Raw genomic sequence first — 24,281 nt, 5'->3', positions numbered from 1 at the left:
TTCAGTGACCACAATTAGGTATCCTCCAGGTATTGATCAAGTTTATGTAATGCAGTCACTATCCAACTCCCTTCTATGTGACCAGTATCGTGGCTGACTTAGTAGTATTCAGATAAAGGAATTTCCACACCGCTTACCCGTGTAGTCTTCACCCCTCCGGAGGGAATTGATATAACACGACACAAACTGCAGTCACAAACCTGTTTCATAAACACCTTCCTGTGCAATCCTTTGCTCTAGCGCGATCACGCGCAACTTCAAGTATAGTCCCACTGGCAACGAGGTGGTTGTACCTCTCGTTCCGAAGTTTCAATATTGCATTCAAACCAACAGGAATAATACAGTATTCGCAGGTAGTGTGGAGAGAAACAGACCTAGCTGATGCGTTTCGTGCCGATTCTGGGCACTTTCTCAAAACTACTCAGGGTCTGTGTGTATTCCTTAAATAGAGAGCCGAGATTGCAGGTGTGGTCATTATTTGAAGTTTCCTATTTTCATTTACTCATCCGACAATGTTATTTCCTAGTTGGAGTTACCTATTGTCATTCACCAATCCAACAGTACTATTTTATACTTAGTGAAATATTAAGTCCAGCATATACACCAACAACATCTACAAAAGCAATAAACAGATGTATATTTGTAGCTAAACAATCATGTATAAATTATATACGGATATTCATATTGGCACTTTGTTTCCCAATAAGTCTATTAACGTACAAATATCAATAAGCACTTTTTTACTTATACAGATCGATCAAACTGCTTATGGTAACCCATTTCCAATCTTAGTATCCTGGACATCATTACATTAACAATAATAATTATAATAGAAAAATATAAAATAAAAAATATATATGTATAAATATATAAAAAAGCATATAAAAAAAAAATTGACAAAATGTATAAGTGCCAATAAATATCGTCTATATCAAGTAAATCATGAGATATATACACACCAGTCATTTTATAGAACCCTAGTATAAACTTTATAACACCATCCATTTATAGATAGACATATGAGGGAAAAAGCTCATGAACCCATACGGTCATAATCTTAAAGAATCATATATTCTATGAGACACGAGGAGACAACTTTATTTGTCAATTAAGACAATGATGGTCTAGGGCTTCATTAAGACTTGTGGGGAATAGGGTGGCTAGTTTGAAGATCCATCCATCCCAAATCGACACCTCCGTTCTGCACAAGATCTGCATCTCTCTTCCACTCTCATCACATCCTTCCATTCTCAGTTACAGGACTTTTTTCGGGCTGCACCCACTTTGTGGAATTCCCTCCCTCGCACAATAAGACTTTCCTCTAGTATTCAAACCTTCAAGCGTTCTCTGAAAACCCCTCTTCAGACAAGCTTATGATATTCCTCAACCAGCATCTTAATCTCCATAGGTTACTCTATTTATCACCCTCTACACAGCTAACACAAGACAACAACCCTCTGACCAACATTGCTGTGTGACTGATCACACAGTCCACTCAATACTTTTTACCTTTGCATTCTAGCTGGTCCAATGTGCAATATGATGTAACATGTGCCCTTGTGTTTCAAACTCCCATTGTCCCATAGATTGTAAACTTGCGGGCAAAGCCCTCTTACCCCTCTGTCTGTATTACCTAGTATTGTTTTATTAATGTTTGTTCCCAATTGTAAAGCGCTACGGAATCTGCTGGCTCTATATAAATAAATGTTGATGATAAAGGTAATGTCCAAAAACCAGTAACGACAAGACAATTCTGGTGTATAAAACCAGATACAGCGTGTAGCTGCAGATTCCACGATTGAGGAATAGTAACACAAGCACATGCACTCTAATGTTTAGGCGCCGCTTTCGGCTCCAGTAGTGTGCACACAATGGGAGTAGATGTGTCTATGATGTGACGTGCTGGTCACCTGGGGAGGAGAATAAACAAGAAGATGATGACTTTCCCAGTGTCAGAGGTGTTTTCAGGCCGATGCGATACGGTTGTGATTAGTTCCCCTTCGCCGTAAGGACCTGGTCCCTTTGGCGAAGGAAATGTTTAATGCGTATTGTCGCTAACCAATAACGATTGTCGAACCTCGATTTGTGTTTCCAACGCACAAAGATTTATTCGCAAAAAGTAGTATAATATATTCAAGCAAATTGATAATAAGTACAGCCGTTACTTATTGCTCTGGATCCAGTGTGCAGTCATTCAATCCTGAAGTCTGGGGACAAGATGTCTGAACACTAGATGTGAAGCTGCTGCTTATATGCACATAGGAATACAGTAATACAATGGAGATGGTATAGCTTGCTTCTATTGGTCCAGGTTTCAGAAAGGTCCAAGGGGTTGTCAATCATTGGCTAGTTCATCCTAAAGAATCCAAAGGAGGGGGTCATCTCTCCACGGGGTATGCTCTGCTCTTCCCGCCAAGATTCCTTAGTCTTAAGTAGTTCATAATTCCCCATCATTCATAACTTGCGTATGCACTCTGCGATTCCTTCGCAGAGTGAACCGAACAGTAGCAAATGTTAAGAGGTTTATTATGATACCACACATGATATGATTCCTTCAACCTATTCCATATATTTCACTAATATGCATATAACTTTAATATAAAACATAAATACTACTATATTTCGACATAAATGACTATGTGTTGCAACTACCATTAATGTGTACTATTTTACAAGTGAGCGTGTTTGTGCGAATGTACGTAAAAAGACTAAATTCTGTGGGTGCCACGTGTTGTGGCTGCGTACGCCCTTTTACGTTGTAACGTGCCATTTTACGCCGTAGCGTACCGTAAGCATCTTTTCAGACAAAGACAACCAAGTTTGCTCGATTTTAATTGAAATGACTTTATCCAATTTGCTGACTTCGACAGAAAACTAGCCAGCTCAGTACAATCAGGCTAGTTTCCCTTCTCCGAAAGGACCTTTTTGTCCCCTAGTGGTCAGTTCCTGCATATAAAATGGGAACTAGCCAGCTAAGTACCTTTCGGAGAAGGGTAACTGGACTAATTGAACTAAGCTGGCTAGTTCGCCTTCATCAAAAGGACCTTTTTTGCCCCCCCCCCCAATGCTCAGGTCTTGCATATGAAGGGGGATGATGATCTTGGTGACCAGTAAGAGGAAGGGGACACTCTTGACAAAGTTGCAAAGGTAGAGGTATCAGGATTGAGCAAGGGACTGGATGTGGGGACTGAACTTAAGGGTGAAGTCCATCATGACCCCCAAATGCGTGCATGGGTACAGTAGAGACGGTGACACCATCAAATTTGGGAGACCAGAGGAGGGAACGTGACACCAGGCTGCAGAACGACAATAAGCTTAGTTTTGGATATGTTGAGCTTGATGTAGCCCTCAGCCATCCAAGTGTAGATGGCAAAGATGCACTTGGACACACGGGAGAGAAAAGATGTAAAGAGAGGACAGGGGAGGAAAGATACCTTTACAGCAAGGGTCGGCAACCTCGGGCACGTCGATGCTGCAGCTGTCTCATGCGCAGAATCTCTGTTTCGGACCGTCATCGGCTGCTTTACTGAAGTAGCTCCTGGGTTTCTGGAAAGAAAGATGTGTGTCTCCAAAGGTAAGTTACAGCGGCACTAAAAATTGAGTAGCACATCTATGAGGCATACTATCAATAGGGGGGACAACTGTGGCATACTATGAACACGTGTGTGGGGGGGCAACTGTGGCATACTATGAATATGGTGGGGCACCTGTGGCATACTATGAATAGGAGGGACAACTATGTGGCATTCTATGAATAGGGGGGACAACTGTGGCATACTATGAATGGGGGGGCAATTGTGGCATATAATGACAGGGGGGACAACTATCTGGCATAATATGACTAGGGGAGACAACTATGTGGAGAGGGGAGGTAAGATACCTTACAGCAAGGGTTGGTAATATATCTGACAACTATGTGGCATACTATGAATAGGGGGGACAACTATGTGGCATTCTATGAATATGGGGATAACTATGTGGCATTCTATGAATTGGGGGCACAACTGTGGCATACTATGAATTGGGGGCACAACCATGTGTCAGGACATGAACTGAGGACACAACTATGATGCATAATATGAACTGGGGGCACAATTATAGGGGATGATGTAAACTTGGGCACTACTGTGTCATCCCATCACTGTTAATATAATATTAGCATCATAAAATGATATATATATATATATATATATATATATATATATATATATATATATATATATATATATATATATATATACATATACACACACACACACACACATATACCCAACTGGTACACCTGAGCTTGACTAGTGCCATCGGCGCAGAGGTGATATTGGAAGACTAAGAAGTGGGTGAGTCGACCAAGACAGGAGGTGTGAAGAGAGGCTAGGGGGATCCCAACAGATAGAGGGAGAGAAGGGAAGCCAGAGGAAAAGACGACAAAGAGCAATCCTGGAGGTAAACCAGGAAAGAAAGATGATGCTAAGGCCAATGGAATGAAGGCCGTGAAGGAGAGGGTGGTCAACTTTGTCAAAAGCAGCAGAAATATCAAGGAGCAAGAGAAGGGAGAAGTGGCCCTTTGACTTAGCCAAGAGTAGTCACCTTGATAAGGGCAGTCTCAGTGGAGTGGAGAGAAAAGAAGATCGATTGTAAGGGGCCAAAGATAGAGTGAATTGTGAGAGTGTGTTTAACAGTTGTAGACTAGCCTATCAAGTAGTTTGGAAAGGAATGGGAGAAGGAGGCAGGGTTTAAAGCCTGTACATGAAGAGATCCTGCAATGGATTTGGTAAGATCCGTTTGTGTTTCAGACAAGTCCCCAATCAGGGGCTGTTCTAGATATAAAAAATTTTTTTAAGGGGGGGGGGGGGGATTCATTATGGGATGTCTGCAGCCGCACACTATGTGCAGGTCTGTGTCGGCAGAGACAGGCAGGCGGAGTATGCTATCCAGCCGCTCTGATTTAAAACACAATCAGAGCGACCGGGCAGGATTCTCTGACTGCCGACACGGACCTGTACAAAAGGCCTGTTTCTTTTCTTAGCCATAATCTTTTTTTATTCTTTTAATTGTCAGTTTAGGTAATCATAAAAGAAAATAATAATTTTTGCATCTGGAGAAATCGTTGCTGAGGTTTTAACCATACTCTTGACATTTCATATATTCATCCATATATCATTGCTCGCCACAGCAGAGTCTCTCAGGAGCCATCTGGCCTCCTCCCCAGGTTGAAAGACTGTTTGCATATTCTAGCTGCATTTTAACAGGCACCTCACAGGTGCAACTCCTGATCATTTTGTTTAGAGACTGGCAGATCAGAAGAATTGGACTGGGCCTTGTGTATGGAGCCCACCCTTCTTTTTCTCCATACATGACACCAGGGACCCTTATCATGTTTTGTTAGTGTAGGGAAATACCCTGTGGGAAGCTTTACCCACACATTCTCCTTGGTGTTTTAACGTACACAATCCTGGAAACCTAGGACACATAACTCTGCCATTTAGACTCCTTCCAGTGACTCTGTCACATATCCCCCCCCCCCCCCTTTGTTTTAACCTACGGGTGGAACACTTGTAACCCTAAATGCTCCTATATTTCTTTCCAAAAACCTTTATCTTTATGCTGTAAACTGGGTGCGAGGGTATTGGTTATAGATCCCTTCCAACCCAAAGGAACAATGGATAGTGGAGAATCTGGGGTAGTTGCCAGCAAATTTTTATAATGAGACATGAAAACATGGCACCGACACTCAAGGCAGGATGATCAACAATCAAAGACCTCTTTTTGAACCCCTGGTTTATTGCCAAGTAAGGATACAACAATCTATTACCAGGTTCTACTGGCTTCTCATTAATAATTTTCACTCTCTCTCTCTGGCTTTTATTAGAGTGGGGTCTCTCAATTGCTCCGAGGCACAAACATCTTTCTTTACTTTAACATCAGGTGTACCGTTAGCAGTCTTGAAACCATTTCCCATCTCAATAGAACCTACACTCGCCTGCAGTCCATTGCTACCCTTGTCATTTCCTGACTCCCCAACCACATTTGATAAAGGGAACACTTCTCACTTGGGGAACACACCCCTTACCACTGTATCAGTGACATTACCATGTGGGTCTAGGCTATTCAATTTGGCAATCGACTGGGTTTCCCACAGCTTCCAAAAGTGGGAAAAATCAGATTTCAAACCGGGAACTAATGCCATAGTGACTACCACATGACCATACTGTGTTTCTACTTGTACCTCAGTAGCATCATAACGCAGTGTATCCCTGTATATGCAGGTTACGCCAACAGTTTTCCCTTGACGCTTTAAGGGACTCACCAACTCTGCTTTTACAAGAGAAACCATGATGTCCGCATCTAACAGTGCTTTTACCCTTTTACCTTCTACAAAAACTTCACATATTAATTTGCCAGGCTTAGCCTTTCGGTCTGCAATACAGGCTAACTGGGCACATAAAGACCTTCTATGAGGTACATAAGCATAATTACATTGCATAGATTCAAAAGTATGTGAACAGTTAGCAGCAATATGGCCTAATCCACCACATCTAAAACAGGTAATCACATTTCTGTCATATCTCTTATGAGGCCGGAACCTTCTTGGCATAACTGGCCAATCTTCAGGTTCTGAGCCTACAGTCTCTGTACATTTCAGTTCATTCCACCGCCCAGCACCCTTTTCCCCTGGAACTGTCTTACCAGAATCCACTGGAGATCGCCGTTACCGAACTAGAGGCTGGCGGGGGTATATTCTTAATTTCTTTTGTTGCCACATACTTTATCTGCACCACTTTCAGTGAAGCAATAGACGATGACAGGAACTCAGCTTCCTGGCGTGGCTGACTTTTCAGCCCACTTAAGTGATGCAGATGTAAGTCAGTAATATTCGCGGTCTGCGGCGCCTTTCGAAGCATATTATTAATTTCTTGTGACTTGAGGCTCCGGTAAAATCTTGGACAATCCTGGATCACTTATCTGCTTTTCTTTTCCTGAAACCCGAGTGGAAGGTGTCTCAAAGCCATAGGCAAACCTCTCCCACTTATCCTTAACAGTCTGTATTCTGCTGACATTGTCTTGAATTGCTTTAGTAGCGTACTGTAGTTCTTTTTGAACTGTGGGGTTTACTCCCGGTGACCTTTATCTTCATTTACTTTTCCACTTATTGACTCTTGTTGGTCTGCCAGTGCAGATATCTCTATTTCAGCCAGGACATGGATCTCTCTTAACTCTTGTACATTTGTTTGAGAAGCTCGCTCTTCTAAATGTGCTGTCTGAGCTAGGAGGGTCTCAGCAACCAGCTTATCATGCTGAATCTTTAATTCTTCATATTGAGTCTTATATTGCTTTCCAACATTTTCAACCTGGGATATGATCTTAATATTCTCTTGTATATCTGTGACTTCGGCATCAAGTTCTTTTTGCAGATTTTCCTTTTCATTCCTCAGTTTTACTGCTTCCTCTTTTGCACTTTGACATTGACCTTGATTTGTATTCTGGGCTGCATTTACCCATGCAATATCAGTTTTCAACTTTCCATTCTCTTCAATGAGCTGCTGTATTTGGGCCCTCCCACTTTATACACCTTCCTCAAGCAACTTCTTTTCCGACAGCAACGTTTCTCTTTTTTTACCGAGTTTGGAGTTAGATTCTTGCAACAGTAACATATTTGCTTCAAGATTCTGTATCTTAGTTTGAAGTTGCGGTATTTCATAGTCCACTTCTTCTTTATGCTGGGCCACTGTCTTTGCAGTTACCAGAGCTTTTCCCTACTCTGTTTTCAGATTATCTTGTAGCTCATTTATTTATCTCCCCATTTGCTCCATACGCTCCTGGTATTTTAAACATTTTGCTTGTGCGACTTCAAACCTTGTTTCCGCAATTACTTTTTCTTGTTTCAGCATTTCTATGACTTGTTCCTGAGACTTTTCTTTCGCTTTAATAGAGATCATGTTTTTACGGAGGGCTTCAAGGACTTGTTGCTGTTCCCTACAGGACTCCAGTAGTTGCGTCAAGGAATCCTCTAAGTCTAACTGTTGTTAGACTTAAAGAAATACCCTGTGGGAAGCTTTACCCACACATTCTTCCTGATGTTTTAACGTACACAATGCTGGATGCCTGGGACACATACCTCTGCCATTTAGTCTCCTTCCAGTGACGCTATTACCTGCTGTATCCTGTGACCAACGGATAAGAGCTTACACTCTAATTCAATTCCTGGCTGTCCTGTGCTGAACCCAGCATCTCTGTGCCAACGCTCTGCCCCCTACCTAGTAGTCCTGAACCATAGTAAGCAGTCAGGAGGTACCAGCCAGCCCACAGCAAAGAGGCGCTGCAGCAGCAATACTAGTTAAACAAAAGTAAGCGGTTGCAGGTGCCAGTAAAGGAGTCTGGAGGTGGCAGAACTATCCTCCTACAACTATTGTGGAGTTAGCATTTGCAGTCGGTGAGTGTATGATGGCAAGTGAGACCAGTAGGAATAGTCTGTAAACGTTGGTTACTGATGGTGAGAAAGGAATCCAGATAAGCTGTAAGGTCTCTCTAAGGTCACAGTAATATTCAACTGAATTGTAGATTTAACCATATTTAAGAATCAATGTTATAAGTACCATGTATTTTACATCCCCCATTATCATGTAAGATGAATGCATGTCACAGATGTATCATTTTGAACCAGTACAACGGCCATGATTCAGCAAAGCTGAAATCTGCAACAGTCAGAAATCAGAGGTGTACATGGTAGACTTCACTGTCAGCACATGTGAAAAATCGCATCTGATGCCACGCAACAAATGCATTTTAGCTTAATGTCTGTACATTGAAGGCAGTACAATTTTTTTTCATTTCAACACATTTATCATCTTTTTTTAAGCCAATTGAAATGATGACACTTTCTAGAGATTACACTTATTTAGGCATGTTGATCTTGCAGACGCAATTAGTTGTGAGATCATTTTAATTGCAAATTTTTTGTTTAATTTAAAAGAAGGAAACAAAGAAATGTGATCCTTATCAATGCATTTGCATAAATGGCTTCTCATTTCGGATTCTTCAAAATGTATGCTATTAAAATTGAAACCATTCGCCAGCGAGTTATCATTGGTAAATGCCCCACAATCATTGACATCATCCTGTTTATGGCTACAATAATCTCAAGACCAGAGTATTCACCACTACAGCATATACATGTAAGATCTGTTTTTTAAGACTATCTAGAATTATCAATGATTTTACAGTCATAAAGAGTAACCGGTTAAAAACACTTAAAGCTAAATATCTAGTAAATTAATTAGGCAAATAAACAACTTGATCCTTCTCCACTTCAAAAATATGAGAAAGCTGCTTTAGGCACAGCATGTATTGTTTACATCACATATTCGTGTTGCAAACCAGCAGTCTGTAGTATGAAACAGCACACACAAGGCTCTGGTAAAGTCTGTTTATAGAGGTAGGTAAATTATTCCACTTGCTGGTCCTTGTAACAACCAGTGACAACATAACTATCCCTCTTAGCAATTAAATTAATCAGTTATTTTTATTATTGTATGCAGCGTTATCAAATTTTCGCAATATCACTTGATGAATTGATACCGTAAAGGAGCAAAACCATATTAGAAAACTACAGAACGTGTCCTTTCACCATATGGAGCGCTGCTGTGGGAAAAGTCAAGTCACAGAGATATGTCCATACAGAAGTCACAAGCACTATTTGAACGCTTCCTTAACCAAGCGAGCGATCAACAGGGTCTTGAATTAGAGAGAGAATACTTGTTTGACATTTAGGTGAAGAGTTCCAGGAGTAGTGTGCAGCTTTCGAGAAGGGTTGTAGTCCTGAGAGCTGTGGTAACCTAGGAAGAGAAGGAAAATTGGCGTGAGCAGAGAGATGGGATGTAGTGAGATTGTAAGTATATATCTAAGTGGAAAAGGATTGAACAGCACTAAAAACTTTTGTAGTGAATGCATAATATAAACAGGAAGACAATGTGATTTCAATAAGAGAAAAGCAGATAATGGTCAAGAGGAGAGAGGTTATTCTTGTAGAAGCAATTTCGGAAAGATTGTATGGGACATTTTCATTGCAGCAAGATGAAGGTTGCAGAAACTTTCCTGGGCATTGATAATGATATTAGGCACCAATGCAAAGTGACAAATGCCAATGAAAGCAGGGGCATTTGGTTAAGCTGGTGAGCATTGATCTTAGGTGGATGCTGGTGAATAAGCTGCAGGAGGTACAGGAGGGGGTTCATGTGCAGGAAAATCTGAGAGGCAGAAGGGAAGCGAGCGTGGCAAAGACGGTAGTGGGCAGAAGTAGTACACGACACACAGAGGGAGTGGGGGTGCAACATAGAGGGTGGTGGGCAGAGGAGGTGCTAGCGACACAGAAGATTGCCTGGTGAGTAGGGATCACGTGAGGGAAGCTGGTGTACAGGGGTGGCACATGAGAATGGTGGGAAGAGGGGGCATGTGAGAAAAAGAACAAAATCACATGGCCTTTCCACATACACCTAAACCCTTATACTCATCAGCTTCTCCCTTACATGCCTCCTCCCTGTCAAACATATGACCCACTGCCCACCAGGCTTAACCTCACTTTTTTCTATTTCCAGCCAGCTTTTTCCTCACATGTCCCATCTCTGCAACCAGCTATTCCCTCACATGTGCCCCCCTGCACACCAACCTTTAGGTCTATTCCCCACATGCCTCAATATCACCAGTGTGCTCCACATTACCACATCTTCTTACCTGATTTTCCATTTCCATTTCAGTAGCTACACAGAAACAAGTACACTTGCAGCAGACCACTTCCACCGTGTACCATGTAACTACAGCAGTCAGTCTGACCGAGGTCACTTTCATCCTGTGTATTGTAAGATGGGGGATGTTATTATAAGATTGGGGTTATATATGTGGTATGTCTTATTTCCCTATTGTTATCCTGAGCCTCTGTGAAAGGTATAGGGGTTACAGTAATGCTCGGTTCTTCATATCCTTAATGTGATAATAACTTACTGTTCTTTCAACGTAGGGCATCCTGCAACAGGGTAAGCCGAACATTACACAGATCATAGGCCATCCCATGTGAAAAACAGAAATACAGGTTTATGTGTATGTCAGGGTCAGCAGTTCCCAGTCTTACCATATACTTTATCAGTCCATCAACAAGTGCTGGGTGCCAACAACTTAACTACCATTGTAACTGAGGGCTGGAAGCAGATGAATGGCTGTTTCAGTTGCTATTGTTTCTAACATCACAGCTTTGTAAGAGCTGACATGGATTTCCATACTTATTGATCTCATTTCTGACACTTTGTTACTCAGAATCAGTAAGACAAAAATATAATGATATTTAAATCCAAAAATATATGACCAGGCTGGCTCTACGTTGGAGGGATAAAGTTATTTCCTCTTCCAGAATTGTGCATTCTCTGATGGTCTCCTAAGTTAATGATGTTGGAAGTAATGGTGCTGTAAACCACCCTCCCTCAAGTACCACCATCACGCCATATTTTGAGCACTCTCTCTTTTCTTTTCTTTTTTTTATGCAAAGTAATGCATTTGATTGAACCAGTAATTATCCCACATGTTCCTGAGCTGTAATAACTTTGGCACATGGGTGTTACAAATGTAAAAAGCACTTCAACTATTATTATCTTTTATTTGTATGGCACCACAAAGGGTCCGCAGCGCCGTACAGAGAGCATAGAATAAAAGAGAATACGGCATACACGTCAATACAAAAACAAAGTGTCGCTAAATTGTCCACCTAGCTGAGAGCAGGTACAGGGCAGAGAGTTTTTAAGTGCATTCCAGAACACTTAGAAATGAGGAAAGGGAAGGAGGAGAGGTGGGAAGTGAACTAAAGCAAGCTAAGTCTGTAGCCAGGAATGTGGGTGCAACTAATAGGATCAGAGCCAGATGTGAAGGCAACAAAGAAGTTGTGACCAAGGGCAGGGGCCTAGTGTCGAGGTGCAAAAATGAGGTTGGGTTGCTGAAGTCAAAGGTAGCAGTAGGAGGAGGACACGTGGGTAAGAGGGCCCTGCTCTCTGGACCTTACATTCTAGAGGGAAGTGGCAGACTAACAAGAAACACAAAGTGGGGAGTCCAGGTGAAGGGACTAGAAATTTGAAGGTAGATATGAAAAAGACATGTAGTATGAGGAGCTGAGGAAGAATGAGGGGGTGGTTTACTATGATTAGTGAAGGGAGTCAGAAAGGAGAAATCCTGAATGCAGGAATAAGACATGGTAACCAGATGGGAAGTGAGGCAGCGGTCGCTGGTTGACCGTAAACGGCGAGAGTGCGTATGAATGGAGATGAGGTTGAACACGTAAGGAGCAGTGGAGTTGGAGAGAGCTTTGTAGGTGAGGATAAGGCATTTGAAGAGGATTCTGTAACAGAGGAGGGGGAGTCAGTGCAGTGCTTGACAGAGAGGGGAGGCAGATGTAGAACGACAAGAGACAAAGATTAGTCTCACTGAAGTATTGAGCATGGACTGAAGAGCAGTGAGACGGATGCACCTTACTTTGGAGAATGCTGGTCCAATTGCACACAAGCACTTTCAGAGTGCCGTATTAAGTGAATGGCATTTATGTGTTAGGGAAAGAGCTAGTTGTGGAACACGACTGTTTACTAGCTAAAACAGATGCAACGATCATAAGTTTGAAGGATCCTTTAAATTGAGGCTGAATCACAGTAAGTGTCTTTTGGGAACATTAAACTGTTTGATAAATAGACCCCTTAGTGCTAGCACTAAAAACACATGATATGCAGCAATGATTTTGTGAATACTCATTCACAATGTTGTAATATTCAAATTGCTGACATGTAAACTGGCTAATGCACTGCAATGTGTCCTGTTTTTAAGACTCTTTTCTTGGATTAATTGATGCCTGTAAAGCACCTTACACGTAATTAAGCCTGACAGAGAAACAATTTTTCAATCTGAATTCAGTAGAAATATTGCCGTTTACCCGATTCTCCATTACTTTAAAACTCTTTTCATTCTGCATTACCCTAAAACACTGCTGTCATTCTGTATTACTTTCAGCAGCTACACAAGGACGTTCGCTGCAGCCTCCTCCTCCCTGGTGTACCATGTGACTACCGCAGTCACATGACCTGGTGATGTCAGAAGGTCCTGCGATTAATGGGATCTAGCCATTTCCAATGCGTTACTGGTTCTTAGTGACAGAGTGATACACAGGAATATGGTTCTTGGGTAGTGGTCGGTGGTGGAAGCGTAGAACTAGCTGGACGTATAGCGAAGGTTTACAGGGCAGAGTAGGAGAGTTGGGGAGGGGGTGAGATGGCAGAAAAGTTTGATAACCTGGAGGAGCACCTGGAGAAGTTTGTGGAGAACATCCGTCAACTGGGGATTATAGTCAGTGATTTCCAGCCCAGCAGCCAGGCCGGTCTCAACCAAAAGCTGTAAGTAAACATTTGTTTTCTATGCTACTGCCCAGTTCACCCTGGTGTTACGTATTGCTTAACCTGACATGATTTAGGGACCTATTTATTATTGCTTTTTTAATTAAATTCGCCCCCAAAAACGGCTGTTTTAAGTAGTGCACACATTTATTAACAGAGCATCATGCTGCTTTGCATTTTTTTCCCGAAATCCAGAGCAGTCCCTATAGATGTCTATGGGGACTGCTATATACCGCAATTTAATATGTTCCGAAAAGGCAATTAATTACACGTACAGTAACGTATGCCAGCTCAGGCTGGCGTATATTATAATGTGTGTAATTTTTCAGCAGTGCCCCCATGGGAGAGCATTGCGGTAGAGGGATCTCCAGATCCCTCACTGCATCTTACTGCTCTCTCTGGTCACTATCGCAAAGGTGCCCACTTTGCAATAGTGACCATAGAGGACATAGGAGACAGGTCTTCACAGGAACAGCAGTTTTTGGTAACTGTTGTTCCTGTTGAAGTTTTTTAATAAATAGGCACAATATTTCAGTTCTCATATATGCGTTGAGGATTGAAATACATTGTGTATAAAATGCGGTTGATAATAAATAGGGGCCCTAGTGCCCAGAGGCCGTGCATGCTCAGAAAACAGTTAGCGAAAGGAGGGGAGAGAGTAGCACCTGCGATGCTCTCCCTATAAGATAGAACAGTTAGCTGACTAGATCAAGCTCCGAAAAGCCTTGTCTTTCAGACCTGGATAAATTGGTCTAGTCTACAGTCAGTATTGAGAATAATGGGGACTGTGGTATTGTGCGGTAGTTTGTTTAATACATGAGATATGTCTGATAAATAGACAATTAACATAATTTTGTGTAAACCATACAGAAAAAGAGATATTTCCACGTGACTTTATAAATAGGTCCCTTCATCATGTGTGATAATACACTCAAAATGTAATTGTAAATACAATGTAAATACATTTGCAAATGGCCTAGGCAGTGGGATACTATAAAAGTGTTTTTAGTATATGAATCATACTGTGCTAGGCAAAGCTAAGTAAAGACCTGATTGCAGTTAGAGTGCCTGTTAGTATATTGGAGAAATAGCTGAAAACAGAGGACAGTAAAGTGCTGTGAAATAGATTATAAGACTGCAGCTTGTGTAAACCCATCTTCTCTCCTGGCATTGTATGGGGACAGATGGTAATGCTCCTGCTGGCAGATAATTAATTCTTTTTTTTTATTATTTCCAAGCACCCATAAGCTACACCTTAACGTCAGTTATATGCAGGTTCATTCAAAGAACGAGTCAGATTTTCTAGTAGTTTTAAAATGACAAACTGTTTCCTAGATTTGCCAATAAGCTAAATAAGTAATGCTCATTTGTTATGTTGTATGATGTTATATTTCTACAGGAATTTCATGGTCTCTGGATTGCAGGATATAGACAAGTGTCGGCAGCAACTTCATGATCTCACTGTTCCCTTAGAAGTGTTTGAGTAAGTCTCCAATAAATACAGCATATATTTTGGTACCCAGTGAGGGATGTAGTGCAGATGTGTCCTCATTTACCATGTAGATAATTCTACCTTATCACGAGATGCGTGGAGCGCGATGGAGAAAACCACCTCGCGTTTAGCTATCAGGAGATGGAATGCAGTGTAGTAAGTTTTCAGACAGCGAGTGGTGCTTTTCCTTAACTGTGCTGCATGAAACCTGTGCCCATTGACTTTATTAATTCCCATGACAGTTATGCTTTTTCTACGTAGTTCTCATCTTTTATGAAGCAAGCTTACTCAACCTTAAGTAACAGTGATCAAGTACAATCTTCTACACTACTCTCCAGGCCAGCTTACCAGCCGTTGCATAAGGATGAAGCAAAAGCTGTCACACACATTGGACCGTCTGTGAAAGTGGTATAGTTTTGTAAAAAAAGTGGCTTATCTTCTCCCCAATAAGCATTTTTAATTATAATCTTTTGTCAATGAAAAGGGGAAGGCAAAAGAGCACACATGGTGGGGATGGTGAGAGAAATGGAGAGACAGTTACACAGAGAGGCGAGGGAGAAGACAGATGCTGAACCAATCAATCATTGTGTATGAGGGGGACACACAAACTGTTAGACAAAGGACAGTGCCTATTGGGGCTTAAAGAAATCTGGGCTTCTATCAAAGGATCGGAGTTTTGTTTAAAAGTGGGCGAGGCTTATCTTTTTCCAGAGAAATATATTTTTACTTAGAATTTCCTTATTTTTAATTTTGTCCCCTTATCGTGTCATTTTCCCTCCCAGGCAACCTCTGGCTTACGGAAATCACACAGGATAGAATACAGTGTACACTAATATTAAGGTATTCCACTAGGTTAAATTTGTGAAAGAGGGGCAGGGGCATGGTGATTAAGGTCCTCTATCTTAAAAAATTGTCATTAAACTAAAATTTGGCAAGTCAACAGAATACAGTTTGGGGCTGCTGCATGCCATATTTCAGAACAAATGAATAAAAAAAATGTAAAAGTTGGAAAAGTTTTAAAAATAAATTGACTTTTTAGATCCCACCCCCTTATTGGCATCACTAATTTATTCACTGCGATGAGCTAGCAGCGGGAAGATTTAAAAAGTGCTGACATCAGGGTGTATATTTACTAAACTGCGTGTTTGGGAAAGTGGAGGTGTTGTCTATAGCACCCAGTCACATTCTAGTTATCATTTATTTAGTACATACTACAAAATGACAGCTAGAATCTGATTGGTTGCTATAGGCAACATCTCCACTTTTTCAAACCCACAGTAAATTCCCCAGATATTGGAGAGACTGGATGCTAACATGCTTGTTAGCATGTTTACATCCATGTGCATCAAGCACACTTTTCCTGTTGTGATGTCAAAAGGTATAAGTTTACTGCTGTGCTCAAAATGAGTAGTCTGTCCCTCTCCCCTTTCATAGCTAGACCTCTGGGGGGAGGCGTAAATTATATTACGGTTTGTTACCTGTTAAAGAATGTTAATAGGTACGAGGGGGAGGGATCTTTATTAAACGACCAGAGAAGTTTCTGTCTTGTTAATTGGTGATGGAGATTAAGTTCACAAAAGTTTTGCATCTATTAATATCAGACCTCCTAATTTAGTACGTGTGCCTACTGAAGGCCTCCTATTTTTGCCTCAGCTTCTAATATTGTATCCTTGTCATGGAGACAATTGGCAAACTAGATCTATAGCTACCATTTAAAGTATTGATCTCTGTGGGGAAAAAGAGGAGGCTCAAAATACTATAAATAATTTCAGAACACTGGGGTATAAATGCAGCAGTAAACTGCTGAAATGATTAATGTAATTCATGCAAATATATGCCCATGTATGGTTTCATTATTAAGCAGTCTAAATATGAACACAGTGGGCATGAACCATTAAGGAACGTAAATACCGATACGTGCCGTATTTTGTGTAAATTATCTTCACATGCCCAGAAAGTAACCATACGTCAGAATGCAGAACGATCCACTAAGTCATCGCTTCACTGGCAATTAACAATGTGTTAGTCTGACAAGTACAGTAGTTTGTAAACTATGTGCTAGCTTGGAGCTTATAGAAGTTGGAGGTTCTGTGAAAGTTTTACCCAAAAATGTGTGGGTATTATTGTGTGCCCTAGAAACACGTTTTAATTATAGTCTCGTTATCCTTCATTTTGTCCTGTCGTTGTCCCTACCACTGTATAAGATCCTCACTGCTGCAGCTCACTGATATCACACAGTGCAAATGGGGAAAGTATCTGGTATATTTATCAGGTAAGTGTTTGCAATGCACTATTACCTGATAAATATTTATTGTAACAGTTAGATTATTTAGTGATCGTAGAGATACTCCAGGAAGTATACTGTATGCCTAACAGATAGTGTCCCATTATAGATCTACATTTTGTTGCTTCTTATATTGTAGAGATCTGTAATCTGGCCTGTTTTTCCTTGTCAGTGTCACTATATTGACAGCTAGTCTCTCAAAGTAAAAGCAGTACTTTGGCCACCCATTGGTTGCACCTTAAATTTCAGCACGATGATGTGACAAATCGGAGTTCGGTTTCGGCAAGTTGAATGAGGACACATCTGTAGTTCATTTTAAATTTAATTGAAATTGTATATTCATGGGCTGAAATTTCAATGTGTAAGATATAAATCTAGGAGCATTTTACTCACAATCGTGATATCAAGTATAAAACTGAGACTACGACAATGTATGCGGTGTGGGAAAGCGTTTATAAAAGATGTTCTAGCAAGTCCTCCAGCCCAAATTTGGCAGAATGTTCTTGAGGTACTCCATGATAATCAGTAGTTCTCATAAAATTTTATTTTGAATGGCAGCGCTTTTGACACTGACATCAGGAAAAATAAAAATTTGAACTGTTCCCACATTAAGGGGTATATTTACTAACCTGCAGGTTTAAAAAAGTGGAGATGTTGAGTATAGCAACTAATCAGATTGTAGCTGTCATTTTGTAGAATGTACTAAATAATTGATAACTAGAATCTGATTATCATTTATTTAGTACTGTGATAAACTAATGCAAACACTGCACTGCTGAAACAATCTTGCATTTATTTGGGAAATGTCAGCATAGCATAAACATCAATTTCATGACAATTTCTCCCGCAACCCTGCGTCTGGCTATACAGTAGTTCCCTCACTACTAGCCGGCCACTAACTGGCATCGGTGGCCCGCCCACCAATACAAACAGTGTTTTTATCCTCCACCCTGGCACTGCAAACCAACCACTGCAAACAACAAATCGGTTACACCTGTGTGTGTCTGTGAGGAGTTTGTATGTTCTCCCGGTGTTTGCATGGGTTTCCTCCGGGTGCTCCGGTTTCCTCCCACACTCCAAAAACATACTAGTAGGTTAATTGGCTGCTAACAAATTGACCCTAGTCTGTGTGTGTGTGTGTGTGTTAGGGAATTTAGACTCTAAGCTACAATGGGGCAGGGACTGATGTGAGTGAGTTCTCTGTACAGCGCTATATAAATGATGATGATGATGATAGAAGAGCCAAGGAAAAATGTAACTCTGTCTGCAGCCTGCTCCTGCAGACTAGCTTGGTATTTACCTATTTTCTTATAGGAGTTGTGTGACAAAAGATTTTTTTTTTTTTTTTGCCACAGTACATTCTAAAAAATGAAAGCTAGAATCTGATTGGTTGCTATAGGCAACATCTCCAATTTGTTGAACTTGCAGTTTAGTAAATATACCCCTGAGAATCATTGTCAGGATGTAGATATGATGATCTTAACTAGCGACTTCATGAAATGGTGCCCTTAAGCAAATTACCCTGTCTTGCCAGTTGCTCAAAGTGATATGAGTTTGGTTAAAATTAGACAAAAGGCATTCATGCCTTAGAACTGAGGACTTCAACTCTGAGTTGTTCTATATGAGGTGTACAAAGTAGGCCAATTTTCCCAATTACATTTGTCACAGATAATTCCCTTAATTTGGCAAATTCTCTACATATGCAGAATTGTTAAAAACTTGGATAGTAGTTTCTGTTCATAAATTGATCTCTGTTTGATGGGTACCATTTACAAGTTGAAGCCAGTTGTTTATCATTTCAAACCTGCATATTTCAAATAGGCTACTTGCGGTTGAAATCTGATAGTGTCAAGATGAGGAGAGTAATGTAACTCCAGTTCCGAATTCACCCTTTAAGCAGCATCTAGATGCCATCTAACTTGCTACAGGTACTTAAAGCAAGGATGGACAAATGTACATATTGTACGCGCATCTACATAGTAACTGGTATTCTTCATAAATTGTGTTCTGGTCTCTTGACCATATCCATATGCTTGTGGCCTACTGAATGCAAATATTATGTACATTACAAGTTTTATTTACGGTTTCAATGAAAGGTGAACTTGATCTCCTATATAGCTGTAACTACTCTGGGATCTTTGTGGTTGTACTTCGAGACAACCTAAGTTTCTGTCCCTTAAATGGGGTCAGTAAATGCACCAGGTTTTAACATTCTGAAAATGTCTTGTAGTCCTTGAGTGACTTTGAGATGAAGGCTTGAGCGAGCCACATTTAATATGTGTCTGCAAATTTAGCTAACTTGCTGAAGCCACATGTTGATAGCAGCTAATTGTGTGTATCTCTCGCTGCTTTCTACAAAATTCTGCAAGGTGTGAAAAGGGAAAAACCTTACATTAAAGGGGGAATTCAATTTCCTCCGAATTAGCACAGCGTTAAATCTATTACTGTTATTACGGGAAATTTAGCCCGGCTTTCTGCAAAAAGTCGTTGTGGAATCTATCATAACGGTATTTAATAGTACGCAGGCCGCGTTACTTTTTACAGTAGTGCGGCCAATTCGCCCCTAATTGTATATATTAACATTTTTTTTTACCCAATCATGCATAACCATTATCTAGCATTGATATCATTTGCTGCAGATTCTTTTCATAAAATCTTGGCACATGCAGACTGTTTTCTCAAAATTTCATCTTATTTATTAAATGAGCTCTTACACTTCACTACATGGGACGTGAAAACACTTTTTAAGGGGCATATTCAATTAGGGCTCCGGTTCGCGGTAACGCGCGTTACCGTGGAAAGTGAGCGTTATTGCCGGTATTACAGTACCGCAATAACGCAGATTTTTGTACGCAACCCTATGTGCTGCGAACGGAAATCCACGTTATTGCGGTAACGTGGATTAAGTTCGCGGCCCGTGCCGGCGCGATCCCGTGTACCGGAATTGTAATTAAATATGCCCCTAAGTGTTCCAACTTCCTACTATCAATATTTTGGTTGTCCAGTACTTCAGTATAATGGTATCACTCTGTGAGGACATAATTAATGATCATAGTGAACTCTGTTATCTGTGTAAATTGCCATTCAGGAGAGCACCGTTCTTACCGGACTACTGTCAATGACATCCTTGGGGTCAAATATTGGAACCAGGAGCTGTTCTGTTTTGATTTCTGACCCTCTGAATAGCTGCATATCCTGTTCAAAATTAATGCTGTGTACTAGTGCAGTGTGTGACACTTTTAGGACCAATTTTTCCAGAACTATTGGTACAGGCTGGCAGCAGAGACAGGGTAGACTAACTTGAGTCTCTTATCATACTTGATTTATTTATTTAAAAATAAAAAAAAGTAAAATTCTATTTCTACCTGCTGTAATATAAAAGTACACATTTTGTATCCCTCTTTAAAAATGGTTTCCAATGTGTGTATCCTGAACATTGAATGTAGAGTGCTCTGCTGTCAACTTACATTAAGGGTCTCATTCTAAACTTGTACTGCAGCAGGTATTTTTACTTTCTCTGTCTAGGACAAGAGGAACCTGCACTGTAGGTACTTCCTACAAATTGCACATTGGCAAGTCATCCTACTTGCATAGTTTTCAAGCTTGTGTACTGAGGAGAGGGTGCAGACAGCTGAATTGCAGGTTCTGCTATGACTCCATGTTTTGTTTTTGCTTTAAAGTAAAACTGTATTTACGGTATTTGCTCCAAAGACCATGGGGTTTTGCTGCCAAAGCAATGCAAATATTAAGTAAAACCTTTAACTTCAAATTTTACCTACTTCCAGAGTACCAGACATACACTATTATTAGAACAAACGATAAAATTAGTCAGTCCATTTGGAAGTGCTTCTGATATTTCCAATTATCCGATGGGTGTCACTATGGGAGTTTCAGAACGGTTCACTTGTCTAGGGCTTCCTAAAATTCCTGTAAGACACCAACTGAATATAGGACAAAAGCAAATGCATGAAGTCACTATTGCAGAATTTAGTTGTGTGGTAAGATAATTAAAAAAGTCCTTCAATGAAATTTAATGAATGTGTTTATACAGGGCAGGGTTCTGAAGCCTGATTAGGTTTTATTTTATTTATGACAGTGCTAATAGTAATAGAATACCATTACTATTAATACACTAATTTTGAGTTAAAGTATTGTAAATTAATATTGTAGATTTGTTTTCTAGTTACATTGACCAAGGACGTAATCCCCAGCTATACACAAAGGAATGTCTGGAGAGAGCATTGGCTAAAAATGAGCAAGTGAAGGGTAAAATTGATACAATGAAGGTGAGCTTAGTTTTTGTTTTTTCTTGCATAATTTTCTTCTGCCTTTCTTTTAGCATAGTTGAGTTTTTTCTTGTGCTGCCACACATTATTTGCATCTCTCTGTACCTGTAGTTTATGCGCACACATACATTGTGGGATTGATCACTATGCATTGGGGATGGATAAAAAACTCCAAAGTTTCTTTTGTGCTGTGTTTCTTAAAGGCGCTCCTACATCTGGTTCATGTTATCTACCTGCATATTTGGTGGGTTAAAGAACTCAACCTAGTGTAACCCTTATGTTCCATATTTACCCAAAAAGTAAGTTTGGAATGCGTAAAGGAGGCAAAATGGGCTCCCGAACTCTAGGAGCACTCATTCAGGGAACAAGAGGCGTGGCCCCTTAAACATTTACTCAAGGCTCAACAAATTTGTCCAAAATATAGAAACCAACTGCTAAAGAAGTATTTGGTCTTATACTACAATGATTTAATTAAACAGTGGATGTGGCTTTCATCATCTATTTATTTAGCGCCAGTAATTCCGCTGTGCTATAGAAGAACTCATTCACATCAGTCCCTGCCCCATTGGAGCTTACAATCTAAATACCCTAACATACGCAGAGACCGAGAGAGACTAAGGGCAATTTAATAGCAGCCAATTAACCTATCAGTTTGTTGTATGAGTGTGGGAGGAAACCAGAGCACCCAGAGGAAACCAGAGCACACAGGGAGAACATACAAACTCCACACAGATAAGACCATGGTTGGGAATTGAACTCGTGACCCCAATGTTGTGAGGCAGAAGTGCTAACCACTAAGCAACCGTGATGGCCACGGGGTACAGACCATTTTGCAGTACAAAGAAAAAAAAATCCAAAATATAAATTTGTCATCAGACTTGTCTGTTTTGTGTCTTGTGTTTATTATGATAAATAGTACGTATCTAGAGCAGACTACAGAAAATTGAGTCATAGATTTTGCCAAGAATACAGAGCTTAGTCATATCTAATGCCAATAAAAATGGCAAGTAGTTACTGACCTCTGCTCTCATCTCACTCTACTGGTTTTCTCTTCACATTTAAATCTGTGAGCCAATAATAGACTTTGACTGTTCAGTACCTTCCCTGCTCTGAACACCGTTTCATAGCAGGATGGAAACATATATGCCAGTAATTGGTTAAGGGGGCTACAAGTCCTGATTTGAGAGAATGAGGCAGTCTGCTTACTAATTAGGGGTCACCTGCAAAATGTTCCCTGCTTGGCTGCACTGAAGTGAGCAGTTAGCAGAGATGCTTTCTCTTCTTGAACTTTATGCATGTCACAGTTGGTGGAATGCTTGCAGTGGGTGGGCCAAACCATAAGTATTCTTGTTTTGATCTGATGAGCTAATACACTTGTTATGAGGATGTTGACATAGACCTGCAAACTATTTTGTGTACCCCCCCTACTCTACTGTAACTGTACTACATACTATTCTTTCAGTAGGTCTGTAAATATAATGGCCGTCTCCAGTGCAAAACAAAAAAGTAATACCACAAGTTTGAGGCTTACATTTCTTTTTCTTTTTACAGTGGTACACTTTTCTGTTTTGTATGCATGACTTCCTAGTATAGCAGCTTTTATTTTAGCAATACTTTTTATTTTAGATTTTGTTACCTTTTCTAAAATATTTGAGTTGTGGCACTGACAACTGATTTTCTGATTTCTACTATTTTTCTTTTTTTTGTTTTAATTTCATCCTACAGAAATTTAAAAGCCTTTTAATCCAAGAGCTGAGTAAAGTTTTTCCTGAGGATATGGCTAAGTACAAGGCAATCAGAGGTGAAGAGCACCCACCGTCATAGCGCTGTTTCCATCTCGATGTGTTATGTGGTGCAGCAACCTTAGGAGGATTATAATTCCAAACTCTGCTAATGTTTACCTGTGAGAATCCCTGGGAGAGTTTCTCATACACATTTCTTATAGGCAGCTTTACCTAAAAATTGGTTACATAATCACTGTATAAGAAGATCACCTTCTGGTTGTGGCTTGGAATAAAAGCTGTTGTGTGCATTCATTTTTTTTTACATACTTTACGGAATATTTGTTACTCTTCACCTACCGTACGTTGCCAACCTCCCCACAGATACCATTTCTAAAATGCAAAAAATAAAGTCTACACTTGTTTTGTTATACATGTAAACTATTATATCTTGTTCATTATTTCCCCTGTAATTTTAAATACATTTTTTTTTTGTACTTATTCTGCTTTCATTTTAATTTTGTCTAGTATTTTTCCCCCGTGTGTTTGTTTTTGTTTTTTTTGTAAATGCATATTTATAAGTCTGTGATGTGTATTATTAATCTGGTCAAAAGTTGTACTTTTGTTCAAGTAATATAATAAAAAAATTATCTTGTTTCAGAAGATCATTGTTATGCAGTTCTTTTAAATATTGATTTCTAGATAAAGAATAAAAATCATGTACCAATTTTTGCAGACAAACTTCTATGTACTAAAAAAAAAGAAAAATATGATGCAGAAGATGGCCTAATTAGCTTGTGATATAAACCAACAAAGTGAGCAATTAATAAAATATATGTTTTAATAAAACATATAAATGACCATGTAAACAAATGAAATAACTGAGCAAAGCAATTAGATTCAGTGTGGTGTTTTTACATAAACCACTGTTTTGGTCCTATAGAAGAACTATAAACCTTGTATGCTCATGGCAAACCACCATATGTTTAAAAGTCTCTATAATGACACCTATAGAGAGAATAACTTTGTTACAAAAGAGTAAAAAGTCAGGGTGGCAACTGATTGGAAATCCGCTTTACTTGCATG

At 40.1% G+C, this 24,281-nt stretch overlaps 1 protein-coding gene and 1 long non-coding RNA gene across 2 annotated transcripts; both read left to right on the top strand.

Moving 5' to 3' along the window:
- Positions 1–13,090: 13,090 nt before the first annotated feature.
- MED10 (mediator complex subunit 10) lies at positions 13,091–23,858 on the top strand. The gene is made up of 4 exons (XM_075212901.1): positions 13,091–13,412; positions 14,812–14,895; positions 21,372–21,474; positions 23,200–23,858. Exons 1-4 carry the CDS (start codon positions 13,291–13,293, stop codon positions 23,296–23,298), a joined length of 408 nt encoding a protein of 135 aa, XP_075069002.1. The 5' UTR covers positions 13,091–13,290; the 3' UTR covers positions 23,299–23,858.
- Positions 14,903–18,341, top strand: LOC142158690 (uncharacterized). Its single transcript, XR_012692846.1, has 3 exons — positions 14,903–15,312; positions 15,687–15,744; positions 17,109–18,341. It is a non-coding gene; the product is annotated as an uncharacterized LOC142158690 (long non-coding RNA).
- Positions 23,859–24,281: the final 423 nt, after the last annotated feature.

This window comes from Mixophyes fleayi, chromosome 5, assembly GCF_038048845.1.
Source record: "Mixophyes fleayi isolate aMixFle1 chromosome 5, aMixFle1.hap1, whole genome shotgun sequence".
NCBI lineage: Eukaryota > Metazoa > Chordata > Amphibia > Anura > Limnodynastidae > Mixophyes > Mixophyes fleayi.
Note: the sequence above shows the minus strand (reverse complement) of the source record. Positions and strands in the feature narration are given on the sequence as shown.